At 33.2% G+C, this 19,515-nt stretch overlaps 1 protein-coding gene across 4 annotated transcripts in view; it reads right to left on the bottom strand.

The window, feature by feature from the left end:
- Nucleotides 1-19,515, bottom strand: part of STXBP5 (syntaxin binding protein 5) — a 167,805-nt gene that overhangs the window by 54,725 nt on the left and 93,565 nt on the right. For all 4 annotated transcript variants that reach the window (XM_077896408.1, XM_077896409.1, XM_077896411.1 and 1 more), the window contains exons 10-18: nucleotides 17,724-17,878; nucleotides 16,546-16,618; nucleotides 13,233-13,380; nucleotides 12,957-13,024; nucleotides 12,641-12,681; nucleotides 11,375-11,595; nucleotides 11,004-11,182; nucleotides 6,366-6,491; nucleotides 4,295-4,446 (exon numbers count right to left, since the gene is read on the bottom strand). In XM_077896408.1, the coding sequence (XP_077752534.1) occupies nucleotides 4,295-4,446; nucleotides 6,366-6,491; nucleotides 11,004-11,182; nucleotides 11,375-11,595; nucleotides 12,641-12,681; nucleotides 12,957-13,024; nucleotides 13,233-13,380; nucleotides 16,546-16,618; nucleotides 17,724-17,878 (1,163 nt within the window). The remainder of the gene's footprint in view (nucleotides 1-4,294; nucleotides 4,447-6,365; nucleotides 6,492-11,003; nucleotides 11,183-11,374; nucleotides 11,596-12,640; nucleotides 12,682-12,956; nucleotides 13,025-13,232; nucleotides 13,381-16,545; nucleotides 16,619-17,723; nucleotides 17,879-19,515) is intronic.

Here is a 19,515-nt window from a genome sequence, read left to right as displayed (position 1 = left end):
GCAATGTATACAAATATAAAATCGTTATTTGAAACTAATATAATGATTATATGCCAATTATATCTTAATAATAAATAGTAGTGATAGTATACTCTAGTATTATAGTGTGCCTAGCACTGAGTAAAAATAACAAATTTCAAAATTTTAAGCCTTTCACATCTGGCTCAGGGTAAAAGTCAAGTAAAACCCTATATGGCTGATTGATGTATATGATCCTATAGTCTATACTATGTGGCTATGGTATTGGTTTAAGTTTATTATTTCTACCTACAGAATCTTCATGGGTCTTTATTCTGTCATCAAATGTAGTAGTTACTCTTTAGAAACAATAAGCATACCTTCTTTATCATATGTTTAAATAGGTAGCTTAATTTACTATTTAAAATGTTCAACAAAGTATAATTATATATTATTCAGCATAATACATCCATCTACTGAGGCACAATACACTGAAGTTAATGTGAAGCTACAAACTGACCTGTGAAGCTACAAACTGATAGCAGGGTTTAATCTGGGAGCTAGCAAACTGTGAAGCTACAAACTGATAGCATGGTTTAATCTGGGAGCTAGCAAACCTGTTCTGTGAAGGTCCAGATTGGTTTTGAGGCCAGCTAAGCAAATAAGCATGATGTTTTTCTAATTAAACAGTACTGGCAAAAACTGGCAGTGGGCCAGATCTGGCTCATGGACAGTAGTTTGCTGATTCCTGGTTTAATGAATCTTGTAATTGTCAAACTAAAGTAGGTCACTTCCATCTGTCTGTTTCAAAAAAAATATACATGGAATTCTTTATTTAGAATCTGGTTAACTTCAGGAAACCTTATGTCAACAGGCTGCTATGAGACATCAATATAGTTATGAGATTAAAAAAGTAACATCAATTTTGGTACAATTTACTTTTAAAGGATTCCTGTTGACCTTAAATGATATCTCTATTTTCAATATGCGCACAAACCATTCCAGAATATTTGACTGATTTGTACATTAAACTTACTGATTTATTTGACCTTAATCAACTTGGGTATTGTTAACAAATTCTCTTGGTATGTTTTTATTACCTTTATTACCTTTATTACCTTTATTACCTTATCACTTTTTATTACCAAGGTCTGCCTTACAAACATAATGTATGTATGTAAGTTTAGATTTTCATTTCTCTTAATTATTTTTCATACTTTCCAGAAAGATAAATCATTCCTCTTATTGGATAGTTGAGAAACAAAGTTATTTACCTCTACTTTCTGTTTTTCAACTATAATTTCAAATGATCCCTAGGGTCCTAATCCTTCTTTAATTATATTTTCACTGAAACCAAACATTTTGCTATTTCCCATTTTTTGAAGACCAGCTTATATTCAACACAGTACTGACTGATTATGCAACACTTATTTATGCATCCTTGATTATATCCCTCATTTATTAAATATTGTGTTTTGGTTTGCTTCTTATAATAGATAACATACACACACACACAGAAATATCAAGTAGTATTACTGGGCTTCACAGCTATTTCTCTTTTTCTATTCTACTGAACATACTGAAGAATTGAAATTAATTGCAATTGTATAAGCCAAATCTTCATTTTTAGAGTCACTTCTGTAACTTTTGAAAATATTTTTCCTAAAGTACACACAATTTTGTCCCTCTAATTTCCTTCTTTAGAATTATCAACTTCCAAGACTAAATAAGTTTCTTCTCATTGGTTTATCACTTTCATATCACTAAGAAGATCTTACTTGGGGGTTAGAATTATAGTCAGAATAGAAATTTCCCTTTCGTGTCCTTCACTGAATGAAAATGTGGCTAGCAAAACAAGACACGTATTATCGTATTTCACTTTTGTTATTATTAAGACTTCCAGCAGATCTACAGGTAGTTGAAATAATTTACCACTATTTGTCCCTGTAACAATCTCATAATTTTTATTATGAAAATACTGTATACATTTCAGTTATGGGCTCAACTGTATTTTAATGCAGTTGTAAAACACATAAACAGTAATGTTTATAAAATAATTTCATGAGTAACACCTTACTGTTTATGAAAACATAACAGAATCTACTAGTAGTAAAAATATTACCCCAAACTAATCTCTAAAGTAGATCGAATTTGGTGGTATTTGGGCTACACTTCCAAAACATATTAAAAAATACACACTTCTGCAAGAATATCATTTTTATCAATGCAATTAAAGCATTTTGATACCAATTATGTTATACTTAATTTTATTTGAAATAAATTATATTTTAGAATTAAGGCACAAATGTTTTTAAAATGTTAAAGCACATTTTAAAATGACTTTCTTTTAATTTAAAGACATAATTCTAATAGTTACAAGTGAGCTTAAGTAAATATCTCAAATAGTTCTCCTGTGCCTAAACATCTAACTCTTCAATATAAAATAAAGCAAATAATAACATAAATAATATTATGAGATTTATTACAGAATATAGGATGCAATAAAATTTAAGAAAAAACATATTTGGTATCACATGATAAAACTGGTCTCTAAACTTGGATAAGTTTAGGTATTTAATTTTTAGCAGTTTTAAGAAACTATGAGGTATCAAGGAGAAAAGAAATTAATTTTAGAAGCAATAAAGTTTTTACACAGGTTTGTGGTAAAATTGCTAAAAGTACTTGCCTCCTCTATCATGACAATATTTTAACTTTCTAACACTAAATATTAGTTTCTTTTGCCTTATAAAGAAACTGGATTGGGACGTAAACATTTCAATAGCTTTTTTTCATATACATATGATGATAAATTTAAGTAATGAGTATATCATTTTAGATATATAATGTTTTAATAAGCTGTTTTTAAAATAAATGAAAAAAAATATTTTACATACAACAAATAAACATACCATGACGTTACTGACATGAAATAAAGAACTTACATAAAGAAGACTGGAGTTTTTTCACAGATTCAGAATATAAGCTAGAAAGGCCGTACATGCAAGAAGTCACAATCAGCATGCCTTAGTGAAGCAATGAAAAGTAAAGAAAAAAAAGGAGACAAAGTACTAGAATGGTATGGTTGGGACAATTTCTGCTGAAGATAACACATGACAAAATGGTCACACACAAAAATAAAAATGGGAAAAACTCAAGCATCAGGCCAAAGTGATAGTAAGGTCTATATTCCATCTTTTTTTTTCTTTCTCATAAATTGTGATACAGGTAGTATTTTCTATTTATGCCATGAGACCAAATGAGAAATGAATCTCAGAATTTAAATTCAGAGAGACTGAGTTATAAGTATAGAACACATCTTCCCAGTGTTTCAGTGCACACTGGCATTCTGCATATTGGCCAAATCTGCCCAAGACAGGGTTCCCCTCAATCCCTGGTCCAGCTGAACAGGTCCTGTGGAGACTGGAGCCTATACTGGAGCAATTACTGCAGTAATTGCTGAAGGCCTCACTAATATGACCCTATGTGCCAGAGATCCAATGCCATGAAGTTAAAAAAAAAAAAAAATCAAGTGAGGAATACTGGTATAGACCACCAACTAGACATATTAATACACTTAAAATTAAGATGAACTGGATGCTTGTGTGGCTCGGTTCAGTGTCTGCCTTCAGCTCAGGTCATAAGCCCAGGGCCCTGGGATGAAGACCAACATTGGCTCCCTGCTCAGCAGGGAGTCTGCTTCTCCCTCCCCCTCGGATCCTCCCATCCCCCACGGATCCTCCCATCCCCTTGTGCTGGTCTTTCATGCTGTCTCTCAAATAGGTAAGTCTTTAAAAAAATTTTTTTAAATAATATAAAATTAAGGCTAATTACCTAGCAAATACAAAAGAATGCTATACAGAAAATCATTGGATCTTGGTTTGTATTGAATCAAGGCTACCTGAGAACACTGAATTTTCATAGAACTCAAACTCATTTTTGCATTTACATTTTTTTCTGCATGGGAAATAATCCCTTAAAATTACATCGTTTCAACAATGAATTTTTGGTCTTATAATACCAATCAATAAAAGGGGCAATACTTTGAGATTAACTTTTGTTCCATAATAAGACAAATTTTCATCTCATTATAATTTAGCTGAAGAAGCTTGCCACTGTGGTTCTTTCCCAACATTAATTAAAATCCTAGGATATTTAAAACAAAAGCAAAATCTAAAAGCAATACAAAATAAAGAAGGCTCAAACCTTTTACAAGTTTTGACAGTTTACATATATAGACTAAGTCAGACAAGGTATTTATCTAACTTTAGTATTTATATTCACATAAGTAACTCAGTATTTATAGAAATCCTAAAACTCAAGATTTTTTTCTTTATACCTCCTGAAGGTTGTCGAGATTTACGAGGAGACCGGGGTTCTCTCCGGTAAGGATCATTGGAGCCATACAATTCAACAGTGCCCAGATTGAGGAGTACTGCTTTCTGGAGGTAGTCTACCATTGCAATGCCATTACAATTGCCAAAAACTACCCTGGGAATAGGAAAAGAGCAAATATTTTAGCATAAATAAGTAATTATAAGGAAATGTACCTGTATAAGGCTGAAAAGAAGAAGGATGGGTTTTTCAGAAAATTCCTCTTTGTATCTAAAGATTATCAAGGACATGAAAATACAGATAACATATGCTTTTTCATGGAACAATGTATATCTTCTACAGACATTAATGATTACAAGTCGATGTTGTTAAAAAAAATGTTGGCGTAGGAAACTGAAACTTGATCACAGACATAAATCCCCATTCTAATCAATGTGACATCTATTTTTCTGACTTAGGGGCATTTGGGAAGCTTGAGGGAAGGCCCATTCCCTTCTAGGGAAGTGGAACATTTTATCTCTGGGAAAGTTTTGATAATCTATACAGTCAAAAATAAAAAATAGAAAGCATAAATCTTGGAGGTCTCCCTTTGGAGTACTCCAGATATCTTCCCGATTATAAGTCAGGAACTACAAACCAAACAACTACGAATAAAGGAATGTAACTCTTTTAAGATGTCTTAAACCAGGAGTTGAAAACTGAAATGTATACAGAGACTCTGTAAGTAATACAAACAGGCCAGACAAGGACTGTGGTGAACTAGAGAGAATATGACCCATCTATCTAAGTGGGAAAAGTCTGAATTCTGTTCATGTTGACCACTGCCAAGCAGGAATGGAGACATGGGCCAGATAATCAGATTTTTCAGTTAAAGCTCTAAATATGGATTTCACATTAAATAGTCTTGGCAGCTAGTTCAAATATTAAAAAGGTACAAGGGAGGGACTAAATAAAACGTTAACTGTGAGCCCATGAGCCTGTGATCAATCGATTTGTAACTTCCTTTGAAACTTCTGACAGCTCTTTTTATTATTCCCTCTTTCTTTATAGTTGTGCAATGAAATATTAAAAAGGAGGTTTGTGTTCTTACATTGTGGGGTAGCAAATGAAAGATTTGCTGAGAGATGACCTGAGAGATGACCATCTCAGACTACAGCCAGTCTTAACTGGTATAAAACTACAGGGATAGGGTGAGTGGTAGTAGTTCCAGGAGGAAGAAGAAAGATGAACGAGTCTTCAGGGCTAACATCAAAGAAGACAACAGTGACCCACATACTGAGAAATAGCCCTGGAACTACATAGTGTGTGGCTTCTCTTTTACCACAATGTTGATTTTTAAACAAACAAAAGTACTTTGTAAGTCTACCAAATTATAATAGAAAGTATGAATAATTAATACTCAATACTTGAGGGTATGAATTGATAAAGCAACTATAGTATAAATACTTTATCAAACTATTACTATGCCTTTATAATTTATACACATGAATTTTGGAAGTAGAAGAAATTATATAGCTCTGGTTCAACATTTATAGAATTAGCTTATAACAAAGTCTTCAGAGTTGATGTTATTAGACCTCTATTATACTGAGCATTAAGAAGGAAATTGTTTCTCAGAGTTTATCCAGGAGAAGACATGTTGACTTTATTTTTTATTTATTTATTTTTTTAAAATAAATTTTTATTTATTTATGATAGTCACAGAGAGAGAAAGAGAGAGGCAGAGGAAGAAGCAGGCTTCATGCACCGGGAGCCCGACGTGGGACTCGATCCCGGGTCTCCAGGTTCGTGCCCTGGGCCAAAGGCAGGCGCCAAACCGCTGCGCCACCCAGGGATCCCCACATGTTGACTTTGAACCTTTATCTTAATTTATCATGAAGCACTATAAGTATATCCTGAGTAATTTATTTGGAACAGAATTATTTTCCAAATAAACACTAAATATGATCTGAAATTAAACAACTTTTTATACAATTTTTTAACTGATGCTCTAATAAAAGTCATCCTGTTTTTAAAAATGAAAAAAATGTATGGCATAGTATGAAGAGACTGAAAAACACATAAATTATACTTACAATCCATATGAAGAATTGACTGCCAGGCTGGTTATTTGTTGTGGTGGTTCTCCACCCACCCATACCAACTGAATAACTAGTTCTGTTTGATAACCTGGAGACTGCTTAAGTGGTGAATTTTTAACTCTGTAATAAAGGAAAACATATTATCTTTTAACCCATCTTCAAGTATCTTATTAACTTCTGTAATTATAAAGTCATGCATAAATATGCAAACAGTAATTTATATATGAAATTGTACTAAATATACAAAAATGAAAAAAAGCTAAATCCTGTTCTCTAGAGGCATTTAATCTAGTTGGAGACAAAGTATGTACATAAATAACAAAAGTAAGAAATCATACATAAGTTCCCATTACAGACTGGGGGGTTGGAAGTAGGGAGGGAGAAAAAGACCATGGGTAGGAAGGGGAGGGAGGAATGGGGAAAGGAATAAGGAGAATGAGAAGCCTATGAATTAAGAAGAGGAAAGAAAAATCAAGTTGGAAAAAAATTCAAGTTAGAAAAATAGACTTAAATATATGGTTTAACAAAATTAAAAGTAGCCAAAACATAGTGAGTACAAAAATTAAAAAAAAAAAAAGTGACAAATTTACTTTTGTGTGCATGATGCTTTCACTATTAAAAAAATGTACTCTTGGGCAGCCCAGGCGGCTCAGCGGTTTAGCGCTGCCTTCAGCCCGGGACCTGATCCTGGAGACCCGGGATTGAGTCCCACGTCGGGCTCCCTGCGTGGAGCCTGCTTCTCCCTCTGCTTGTGTCTCTACCTCTCTCTCTCTCTCTCTCTGTCTCTCATGGATAAATAAAATCTTTAAAAAGAAAATTAAAAAAAGATTAAAAAATAAAATAAATAAAATAAAATAAAGTACTCTTTAAGTTGATAGTAATTTTGGTTGTAGACTCTTTCCCCAATAATTGCTGAATAGGTGCTCAAAATATATTGCTTTTGCAAACATATGCAAACTAGTAGTAGGAAACCCACAGTCAAAGATTAACAAGTGTGTAAGTTTGCTCACAGTGGAGGTATGTGTAGTAACAGTGAGAAATCAATATAGCAAGATAGGCTAGGTCCAGACTTTAAAGGGTCTTCAAAGCCTGGCTGCAAAGGTCTGATGTTGGTAGAAAGAACTGAGGGCTTTTGAAAAGCTAGAGTCTAAATTCTGGTTTTGCCATTTTCCAGATGTCTTTTTTTTTTTTTTTTCTTTTAAAGACTTTATTTTTTTTATTCATGAGAGAGACACGCACACACACAGGCAGAGATATAGGCAGAGGGAGAAGCAGGCTCCATGAGGGAGCCCGATGCAGGACTTGATCCCAGGACTCCAGGATCATGCCCTGAGCCAAAAGCAGACACTCAACCACCGAGCCACCTAGGTGTCCTTCCAGTTGTCTTCTTATTGTCCAAATTTTAGAGTAAACATGAATCATTGAGGGTGCTCCAAAAATGAACGGAGTTAGTCACTTCGTGCAATATCTATAAGGCAGGACACTCAGAACTGTATGCTCGATGAGCAGACGTTCTGGCTTTTCTCAGGGAAATACCACTAATCAGTGGTGGCTGTCCATCTCAAGATATAGAAATGAAAATAGAGTATTCTTCAGAATAGAAGAATCTGTGTTATTTTTTCCTTGGATAAATTAGGTAAGGTTCAAAGAAGTGTCCACCTTCTTCTAGCATATTTAACATGCACATTAGATTAGAGCAGGAACAAAAATACAGGGATAGTATCAGAAGTGCGTACATGGGGACATTTAAAATTTCAGTGATGAAGACATACAAAATTCATGGAATTCTTAATTAGTAAGAATAAACAAACAAACAAAAAATTCTTAAGCAAAAATAAGCCAGTCAAGCCTGCTGCAAAATCCCCAATAGGTAAAAAAATTAGAAATGGGATCAAGAAATAACAGGATAGGTTAGATTTACAAATGCAAAATAGGGACACTTGGGGGCTCAGCAGTTGAATGTCTGCCTTTGGCCCAGGGCATGATCACAGGATCTGGGATCCAGGATGGAGTCTCACATCAGGCTCCTTGCAGGGAGCCTGCTTCTCCCTCTGTCTGTGTCTCTGCCTCTCTCTCTCTCTCTCTGTGTCTCTCATGAATAAATAAATAAAATCTTTAAAATGCAAAATAGGGGATGGGTGGGTATAATATTTTATGTCTACAATGTTTACATGTGAATTATTTTAATATTTTAATATATGTAAATGAAGGTTTTACTTTTTAAAGACAAGGAGCTGAACGTTTATAAAAAGCTCCATAGTTTGTACAAATATATATACATTTGTGAGAGACACAGAGAGAGAGGCAGAGACACAGGCAGAGGGAGAAGCAGGCTCCATGTAGGGAGCCTAACATGGGACTTGATCCCGAGTCTCCAGGATCAGGCCCTGGACTGAAGGTGGCGCTAAACTGCTGAGCCAGGCTGCCCTATACAAATATATTTTAAATGTATGTTTGGAGACTTTGCTGTTTCAAAATGTCTGTTCGGACTGCAAAAGCCCAATTAAAATACCTAAAAACACAAAATTTTACTGGTTATAGGAATAAATTGAATAACTACTCTTAAAATGTTTCTTCAAAGGAACAATTACATATGCAAGCATTTTGTATAAAAACAAAGTAGTAATTATTTTAATATCAATTTGATTATATTTCTGACATTTAAAAATTGGCTTTTGGGACTGTGGATGAAAACTATGTGAAGTTAATAAATAACTGCATTTACCAGAAAACTGTTCAGAAGAAAAAAAATGAGGTATAACTCAAATTGCCTGTGATTAAAAAGTCATTGGTAAATTTGTCAATTTTAGACAAAAATCTTAAAAACTTTGCCATAAAAATGTTATAAAAACAAACATCAAAGACAAATTGTACTTTACAGGCTTATAAGACTTGAACTTAACAAAGGCTGGAGAAATACACATTAAAATCAAAGAACATTAATGGAAATTTTACAAATTTAAGTTTAAAGCAAAGCAGTACTAAGTAAGTAACAACATGGAAGAATGTAGAATTCTCTGTATTTCCAATTTCATTCTAGCAAAACATGTGCCAGAACTGTAGCAAAAAGGAGGATGTGTATGTATATACTTGAGAGAGGGCCAAAAAAAAAAAAAAAAAAACACCCCAAAACCCTGAGACCTTTCTGAGAAATGTGGCTGCTTAACCTGAATGCTTACATTTTTTAGATCAGATCAGAGTCTCCTGTTGGCACTAGTGGCATTCTGACCTGCAAGTTCTTTGTTGCGGGGCACCGTTCTGCACGTTTGAGCATCATCCCTGACCTCTATGCACGAGATGCCAGTAGCACCCTGTTCCTACTGTTGACAACTAATAACGTCTCCAGATATTGCCAATAAAATGATGAGGAGCAAAAACATCTCTGTTTGAGAACCACTAACATAGAACACACAATCTCAAATTTATATAAACATATAGATTTTTTTTTTTGAAGTCTGTAATTTTGGGGGCACCTGAGTGGCTTAGGTGGTTAAGTGTCTGCCTTTGGCTCAATCCTGATTTCAGGGTCCTGGGATCTAGCTCTGCATTGGGCTTCCTGCTCAGCAGGGAGTCTGTTTCCTCTCTCCCCCTCTGCTGCTTCCCTCTCCCTACTAGTACTCATGCTAATCTCTCAAATAAATAAATAAAAATCTTTAAAAAAAAGTCTACACCTTTTAAATGACTATGATATAAAAAAATCTGCCCATATCTTTGGAGTCATTGCAATGCAATGCTAGTTACACAGACATTCTCCACAGCAATTCTTTACTACTCATCAAGAGAAGAAACTCCAGTAGATCTAAAATACAACCAGGACAAAACCTGGTTCTTTTAACAAATGCCAATGATCTCTCATTAGGCCTCCCTACCTTGAATCTACTAATCTGGCTTTTGCACCTCAACTCATGTACTGAATTTCTTTGACATTTTCCATAACCACTTTTTTTAGTTATTACCCCAACTGAACTTCTTTGTAAATGTAATTAATCACAGTCTTATAAAATTTTTCAGTGATCTTAACTTTTTCCTCATTCTTTTATTTCTCTGTCATATTTAAGGCTCATATCCTTTAAAACATTTAACAACTCAATAATATAAGTCAGAAAAAGAAAGGATAAGAAAGTTGTACCCAATTTATTCCTGTTTAAAAAAGCAAAATGTATTCATATCCAGAATGCTACAATAAAGGCATTTAAATAATGATACTGGTGTGCTAGAGAAGATTCAGAAAGCCAAGAAAATGATTACAAAATGACTGAATCTCTAAAGACAAAAAAAACCCAGAACTTTCAGAGCAGTAGAAAGCAGTCTACATACATATTTGATCCACATTGAATCCAGAGTAGAAAACATCTATAGATGTGAAGATTGAGCTATATATACAGAAAAGATCCACGCTGTTCTACGGGTATGTTTACAGATCAAATCTTAGCACTTTAAAGATAAAAATCATGGAATTCAATCATATTCCTTTTGATACCACAGAAGAATGAGTTGTATTAACCACAGCACAACCCAGAAAGAAATGTCATTTTTCTCTATCACAGGAAATTATCACTGTAATAAAGCTTGTAATTTATCTAAATTAAATTTATCTTATTTCCAAAACATCTGTATTTTTTAATAACATACTTTAAACAAGGGACATTATCACGAAGCCCATCAGATGAACTGCTACTGGTAGAAGGATGAGACTGAGGAGGAATGGGCTGAGGAGTGGCGCCCCCCACTGGTGTTGGCAAAGGCGGCGCCTGTTCGCCCTCTGGGGATTCCACATCATTTATTTCATATAACAATCTAACTTCAAGCATCTGTTGTAAAAGAAAGACAGTTCTTCTTTTAATAATTATTCATCTTATACACTTTCCACAAAAGATAGATGGCGATGTAAACACTTAAGTGTTCTTAAAAATTCTAGATAAAATTGACTTCAAATAATTTAAATAGTTCAAAAATTTTAAATGTCAGACATTTGACACTGAAAATAATTAAGAGACTATTACCGGAATGACTTCTGTTATCACTTCTTGTTTGCTGAATCTGTAAATAATGACATGAGCTGAAACTCCAGCTATACACAGCATTCTACTTTCTGGACACCAGGAGATAATCTGAATGGCATATGGATCTTCATCTACAATGTCTGTGTTTGGTCTGTCATCTTTATTTCTTGATTTTTCAAATACTTTAGATGTCTTTAGTTTATATAATACTTGCAGAGTTACTAGAAAAAAACATTTGTTAGATACTTTAATACAAAAAGAATACAAGGTAATATATAGTCAGTCAAACTATCTAAGGAAAACAGCCTATATTTATTTGAACCATATTTTTATTTTCAGGTCTATATTTCTCAATTACACTTTTAGATAATGCAATCACTGTACCTATTGACCAAAAAAAAAAAAAAAAAAAAAAAAAGGTGTACTATTAAAAACAAAACAAAAAACACATGATAATGAATTAGATAACCTGAAAAAAGACAAATAGATTTTGCAAAAAAAAGTATAAATATAATGAAAATAATAAAGAACATAATTGCTTTCTAAAATGATTTTCTACATATTTTCTCTGTAAAAGGTACTAATAAATATTATCTCACACTTCTATATGATGAAACACAAAAGATCACAAGTTAACTGGATTCTCACTGTTTGCTATATATATTTGGCAAACACTGATGATTCAAACCATTCTTTCCTTTTTTGATATTGTGTAAGCACCATATATATATATATTCTGTCAAGAAAGCACAAATTACTGTTAGTATAAAATCAGGCATTAGGGGGCGCCTGGGTGGCTCAGCGGGTGAGCGTCTCCCTTTGGCTCAGGGCATGATCCTGGAGTTCAGGGATCGAATCCCATGTCATGCTTCCTGCGGGGAGCCTGCTTCTCCCTCTACCTGTGTCTCTACCTCTCTCTCTGTGTCTCTCATGAAAAAACAAATCTTAAAATAAAAACCCAGGCATTAAAATTATTCTACAAATTTCTGTTGATTTGAAATATATTCCCATTTTCATCTCTGATTTAAGGAAATTTTGAAGACAGAATTTGATTACTTTTGTTGAGAATCATTCTTGATTTACTGGTTAATATCCTTAAAAATATCTTAAACATCTATTAGAAATTCTAAACTATACTTGATAAATCAGGTATTAAACTCATAGCTCCCACATTTTAAATTAAATATTGGTTATGCAATTATAAAACATGTTGTATATGTTACAGTGATTGTGTAACATATAACAAATAATATTCAAATTACTTACTTGCAGAAGCATCCCAGAACTTAACTGATCCATCAGCATGCCTATGAAAAGCAAATGAGTTAAAATTGTGAAGAAAAAAAGAAAAAAAAAAACCCTACATATTTTTCTTTCTTTGAAGTATACTGTTATGTGAAAAGACAGCAACCAAAATAAAGCAGCATAAAATTCAGGGTAAACTGGCAGGTTCCAGACAACAACATTTCTTAATAAGTTACAGCATAAAGGAAAGCATTACCTGCCCAATTAATTAATATTCATGTAGTCTTAATTATATCTAGCTATTAGAGATTTAGTGGTGAAACAGGATTTTACTTACCCTGTAATAATTATTTCTGGGTAACTTTGAACACCCAAGCCCCAATTACCTCCATTAATGGGCCATTCCTATAAAAAAAAATTATTGTATAAAGCAACTTCCAAGCATACATCTTCATATATATTTCTATGACAACAGTAAAAAACATATTTTGCTTCAAAAAGGGATTTTCTATATACTTTCTCTAAAAAAGATATCAATGTTATAAAATACTCCACGGTGATACATATAAATTACTGAAATGTAACATTAATTACTAAAACTCATGTTCTATACCTTTTTGCTGTAACCTTGACGTTTCTGTCTGGCTCCAACAGAATAAAGTGCAGGAATAAGGTCCCCAGGACAACCAGCAAAATATTCGCAACATGTAACAGGTGATTCATGTATACTCAAAGGGTATGGATTTTCAAATATAGGATATCTTTAACAACAGGAAAAGAGAAATATTTATTAATTTAATAAAATTAAAACGAAAATGAGAACCTAAAAAAATACTTACAGCTTTGGAATGAAAACATTTTTTAAACTTTGATTAATTTAAAGATAATAGCCTCTGAAGATCCATATAACATATTACCTGAATTTACATTTTAACTTTGGGGATACAATGCTCTTCTCTGTATTTTTGGAAACTACAAAAATACATTCTACCAGAGATTTAACAGATTTCATTCATGTAACTATGTAAAAAAAAAAAAAAGGCATCTTTTATAATGCAAGTTGCTCAGTTAGAACAATAAATAGAAAAGCTGCAGTTGGAACTCTGTACCATGTGGCACATACTGGCCTGAGTGCTTTATATGTACATTTATCTTATTTGCTTTTTGCACCAAACATAAGATGTAGACATTTTACGGAAGAACAAACAGAGTAATGTGCCAAAGGCATGCCAGCTAGCTAGAATTTAACTTGTGCACTTTAGCATTAAGGTATAAGGTTCTCAATCAATAGATCTTAGATCTTTATGTCAGTAGAGCTAATACAAATTTTCAATTCTCCTTTTTTCCCCATCAATGTAATGCCTGGTACAACATTTAATATAGAGATGCTCGGGGCAGCCGGGGTGGCTCAGCGGTTTAGCGCCGCCTTCAGCTCAGTGCCTGATCCTGAAGACCCGGGATCGAGTCCCATGTCGGGCTCCCCACATGGAGCCTGCTTCTCCCTCTGCCTGTGTCTCTGCCTCTCTCTCTCTCTCTCTCTCTCTCTCTCTCTGTGTGTGTCTCTCATGAATAAATAAATAAATAAAATCTTTAAAAAATAATAATAATATAGAGATGCTCTCTTGTTTCGGTGATAATAAAATTCTACCTTAAAGGCTTTCTAGATATGAAATTATTTCATTAAATAAAGCAAAAAATGCTTTCAAAAATTTTAATTTTAAAGTAAAACCCTTACTACATATGCAATGATATTCTTTTCTGGTTTGAATTCCTTGAGAATGATTACTTAAAAATATCTGGAAAACCAGAATATGGCGTAAAAACTCTAAAAAGTTCAGAGTGGCACATCTGCAAAAATTAGATGTATTTATCAGTCTACTATTGACAATCATTTAAAAATCAGAGAAGAATATTTTCAGAAAAGTCCTTTCTAGATTTCAAAATGAACCAAACTGTTGTAACTCCTTCCTCAACCACATAAAAACACAAGGAAAAACTCAACAAAAATATGAATTAAAAACATGGCAGGTAACTTTGTTCTCTTTATAACAACACTTTATAATCCTTAAGCTCAACGATTCTATTATTATACATTTAATTGATGCATTTGATAAATAAAATGCCTAGTCACAGGTTATTTGCACAGTATTTTAACTTACATATATATCAGTATAGACAACACATAAAAGTCTCATATACTATATGAAAAGTTAGCAAAGACAAGAAAATAAAATTATATTAAGAATAAGTTATTCTAGGGGTGCCTGCCTGGCACAGTCGGTTAAGCATCTGACTCCTGGTTTTGGCTCAGGTCATGAGTTCAGGGTTATGGTGCCAGGTCTGCACTGGGCTCTGCACTCAACATGGAGTCTGCTTAGGACTGTCTATCCCTCTCTTTCTGCCCTTCCTCCTCCACATGCTCTCTCTAAAATAAATAAATAAATCTCTCTTTTTTTAAAAGAATAACTTATTCTAGGACTGTCATTTACATCTATCTATCTCTATTTCAGAGAGAAAGAGAGGGATAGAGAGGGAGCATGAGTGGAGGGGGAGGGGTAGAGGAAGACTCAGGCTCTCCTCTGAATAGGGAGCCTGATGCGGGGGCTTGATCCCAGGATCCCGAGATCATTTAGAAATGTTTTTAAATTCCTTTGATCCACTTATGGTCCTGCAATTTTTTAAAAGGAAAAAAAATACCCAATTAATAATTACAAGTAGTACATACTAAGTTGATGTGAACCTAGGAATGCCTTAAAATAAAGTTAAATAATATTGTTCACTTATTCTTCAGGGTTTCCCAATCCTGGCACTATTCACATTTTTGACCAGATAATTCTTTATTATAAGGACTCTCCCCTGTGTACTGTGGATGTTTAGCAGCATCCATATCCTCTACCACTAGATGCCAGTAGCATCTACAAAAGATATTTATACAGACTTTGTCAAGTATCTGGGGCTAGGGGAAGCAAAATATCCCCTTGCTGAGAAATACTGAAATCGTGAATGGGTAAACTCAATTTAATGTTTAATGATTATCTCTCAGGAGATACAAATAAATAATGTAATATCTTTCATAGAATTTATAAGTAAACCCTATCATCTATGTTAGAAAAAGCAGAACATGACAAATACCACAAAAAGTTGCAAAGGAGCTATGGAGGCAATTTACAGATAAGATAGATGTGTATATATATATGTGTATGTATATGTGTGTATGTGTATATATATATACATACACACATATACATAAAATCTCCTTGCAGCTGTTGGGAACCTGTAAGAAAAGACACTGAAGTATGATCACAGTTCAGTTTTTCTAGGGAATAAGGCACCTGTAGTAAGATAGTGAAAAATCAGGTTGGAAAGGTATCTTAAGTTCCTACTGTGAAGAGTAGTAGGCTGGGAAGGTGCTTTCAAATCAAAGCAGTAGAGACCACAGTGGTTTAAAGAGGAGACTAACAGGGCATTTGGTTGGCTCCATCAGTAGAGTATAAGACTCTCAAAAGAGGAGAATGGCAATCTTGGTACTGAGTGTAAAGTTACTCTGACAATGTATTCATAACAGTGCCACCAAGAGTGCAATAGGGCTGGGGAGACCACAGAGCTTATTATATGGAGGTAAAATGTGATGGGATTAATTTTGGTTTTGTTCATTTTGTTTGTCTCCAAGGTGCCCAAGTATTAGGTTGAATCATGAAATTTCAAAATTTCAACAAATTTTGACTTAAAAAATGGAAATTCTATATGAACAACATATTAGAAAAATCTGACAGGTAATCAGAAATGTGTACCTGGAATTGTAAAAAAAAAGGTCAATATTATGGGTATAAATGTAGTGTTTTCAAAGAGAAATAGCCAATCCTATGCTAAAAAGAGTCTTTTTCATCACATCCTAAAATAATCTCTCACAAAATTTTATTTCTTACCCATTTTGAGCAAGGTCTATAAGTACTAAATCTTTTTCCAGAAGAACCACCACAGCATATGGTTCCTGAAAATCTGGAATAGGAAAACAATGCATGAACAATAGTTTTAAATATGCAAGAAGACAGCAAATTAGGTAATAAATATTTGCTTGTTTTTAATTTTATTCCATTCTCTCAAGTATGTAACATTCTCATCTATTTTATATAACTTAAGACTACTTTGTTTTAAATGAGATAAATCTATGTAATAACTCAGAAAAAATTATTTCAGTTTTGTAAAGATGAATAAGACAAGAAGTTCATAGTAACTTCTATGGTATTACAAAATCCAAGACAGGGCATGGGCAACAAACCCAAAATTTAAATTACAACACCCATAAGAATAATTCTTACTATTGTATCTCATAGGAACTTGAATACTACTAATTTCTTTATTTTATATGCACCTATTTAACTATAAAATGCATTACAGTTTTACATCTCAATTTATTTCAAATGAAGTAAAACATATCCAGATTTAAATTCCTCTTGAAAGAATATATGATAGTTGTGATGGTTAATTTTATGTGTCAGCTTATCCTTGCTTTGATGTCTAGTTGTTTGGTTAAACACCAATCCAGATGCTGCTGTGAAGGTATTCTTCAGATGTGATTAACATTTAAATCAATATCAGATATAATGTGGGTGGGCTTCAATCAGCTGAAGGCCTTAAGAGCAAAGATAGATTCAAAAAAGAAGGCATTCTGCCTCAAGACAACAGCTCTTTCCTGAATTTTCAGCCTGCTATCTTCTTGCACAATGAAGCTGACTGATTAGCCCCCACAACTATATGAAACAATTTCTTAAAATAAATTCATTCTTTCTTTCTTGTTCTCTCTATACTTTATTGGTTCTGTTTCTCTGGAGAACCTTGACTAATACACTAGTATTTTATAGAATTCTAAAGAAACTGTTTCGTTTATCCTTAAGTGGCACTAAAGACTACTACTATGTCATACTAAACAGATAAAGCTTATTAACTTCTGAAATAAAACTTGTGAAGTTATAAAGACAGCATCTCTCTCCCAGAAGAATTACAGCAAACTAGGATAAGGAAACTATTTAGAAAACCTATAGGTCTTTGTTCTGAATAGCAGATATCTATAGAGAATGAGTTTTAAAGATGCAAAGCTTATTACCATTTGGGTATGGTGTTTCACACAGCGTTAGAAAATCGACAATTGAATAGTCCATTTCCAGCACAGCAGTACTTTTCCCATGCATAACTGTTAAGCAGGGTCTCCTTCCTACAGTATCATAGGACAAACCTCCTGATAAAATAATAAAAGGTTCCCTGGAAATAAAATACATAGGCAGGATTATAAAAGCATAGTGAAGACTATTTTCTTGCCATATCATAAATTTTTTATTTAGTGAAATAAAAAATTCTAACACATTTTAATGCATGATTTAATTGAATATTCATATGTGACTTTTTAAAATTGCACTAGGTGAGACCCAAGTGAATTCATGAAAATTACCATACAATAAGAATGAACATTGACTATATTCGACTCTTTCATACCTCCCCTTGGTTTCTAAAATTTTTTTCCTTTATCTTCTTTATACACTGTCAAAAAAATTCTCTCTGGGTTACTATAGGTCAAGTATCTTGGATGAACTACCTTTATTTCCAATCCTAATAACCAGGCCTTCTCAACAGAAGGTCTAAGAGAGAATGTTAATGGCCTGAGGCATTAACTGTATGTAACAAATTAACTTCTCACTGATGTATCAGAAATGTACTAGCTATGAATCACTCTTGAGAAAACAGTCACTAAAAATCATTTTCTGTAGGGCTTACTTCTGGAATTTTGGCTGGTATGCTCTTAAACCAAAGCTCCCATGTACATCTAGCAGCTGAGGGCTTGCCACTTAGATCTAATTAACTCTACAACTCTATTAACCACTACTTAGTGATTTACCTAGACCCACTTTTTAAAACTGTATTTCTTAAATGTGCAAAAGACAAAGTATCTCTATATATATTTTGGCCTGTATTCATCTTTGTCTTGATTATTCAAGTTTTTTGTTCATGTTTTCATTATATTAGTAATCTATTTCTAATTGTTTTATTGATAAGAGTTCTTTGCATTCTAAGGAATTAGCTTTTGGTCTGCTATGTGTCTCACTATTTGCTGGGGGAGGAGAAGTTGTTTATGATACATTAAATAAATGATGTTAAAAGTTTGATGTAAGATTTTCTTAAATCTCTTTATTTATGATTTTTTAGGTAGTTTCTGAATGCTCACTTTAAGGTCAGTAGATCCATCTTCTTCCTCCACATCGGATATAAACGGTATGTAATAATATGTAATTGTTACAAACACTAGTTCCTATTTACTATTATTTTACAAAAAATGCTAATTTTTATATTTAACTTAGAGCTTGTTTGTTGTTAAAAGGCTGTGAATAATGAAACAATAAGATCAAAGCAATACTTTGTTACTTCTAAAAAAAGTGCTAGTTTGGGAACTAAGCTATCTGAATTTAAATTAAATTTCAGCTGGTTTTCCTTTCTGTGTGATGATACTGGACAAGCTGCTTAACCTCTCTGTGCCTAACTTTTGCATCTATAAAATGGAGATTGAATGACATGTATCTACCCTCAGACAATTGTTGAATTAATATACAGAAAGCACTGGGGTCAATGTCTAGCACATAATACACCTTTGGTAAGATTTAACTATTATTATTACTATGATCATCAAATTACAATTATTATCCATTATGAAAGTTTCCCTTCTTTTGACATGTGGAAAGTAACATTAGAATGTCTAAATTATATTTATTTTTATCTTACACTCTAGAATAAACTCCACTAAAATTTACTTAGACTAGTAGTACAAGTGTATAATTTATAAAGAAATATATTAAGTCAAATAACTCAACTGTTCAATATTTAAACATTTTACCTATTTAAGTACATAA

Source organism: Canis aureus, chromosome 1 (genome assembly GCF_053574225.1).
Source record: "Canis aureus isolate CA01 chromosome 1, VMU_Caureus_v.1.0, whole genome shotgun sequence".
Lineage (NCBI taxonomy): Eukaryota > Metazoa > Chordata > Mammalia > Carnivora > Canidae > Canis > Canis aureus.
This window is presented reverse-complemented; position numbering and strand designations above follow the sequence as displayed.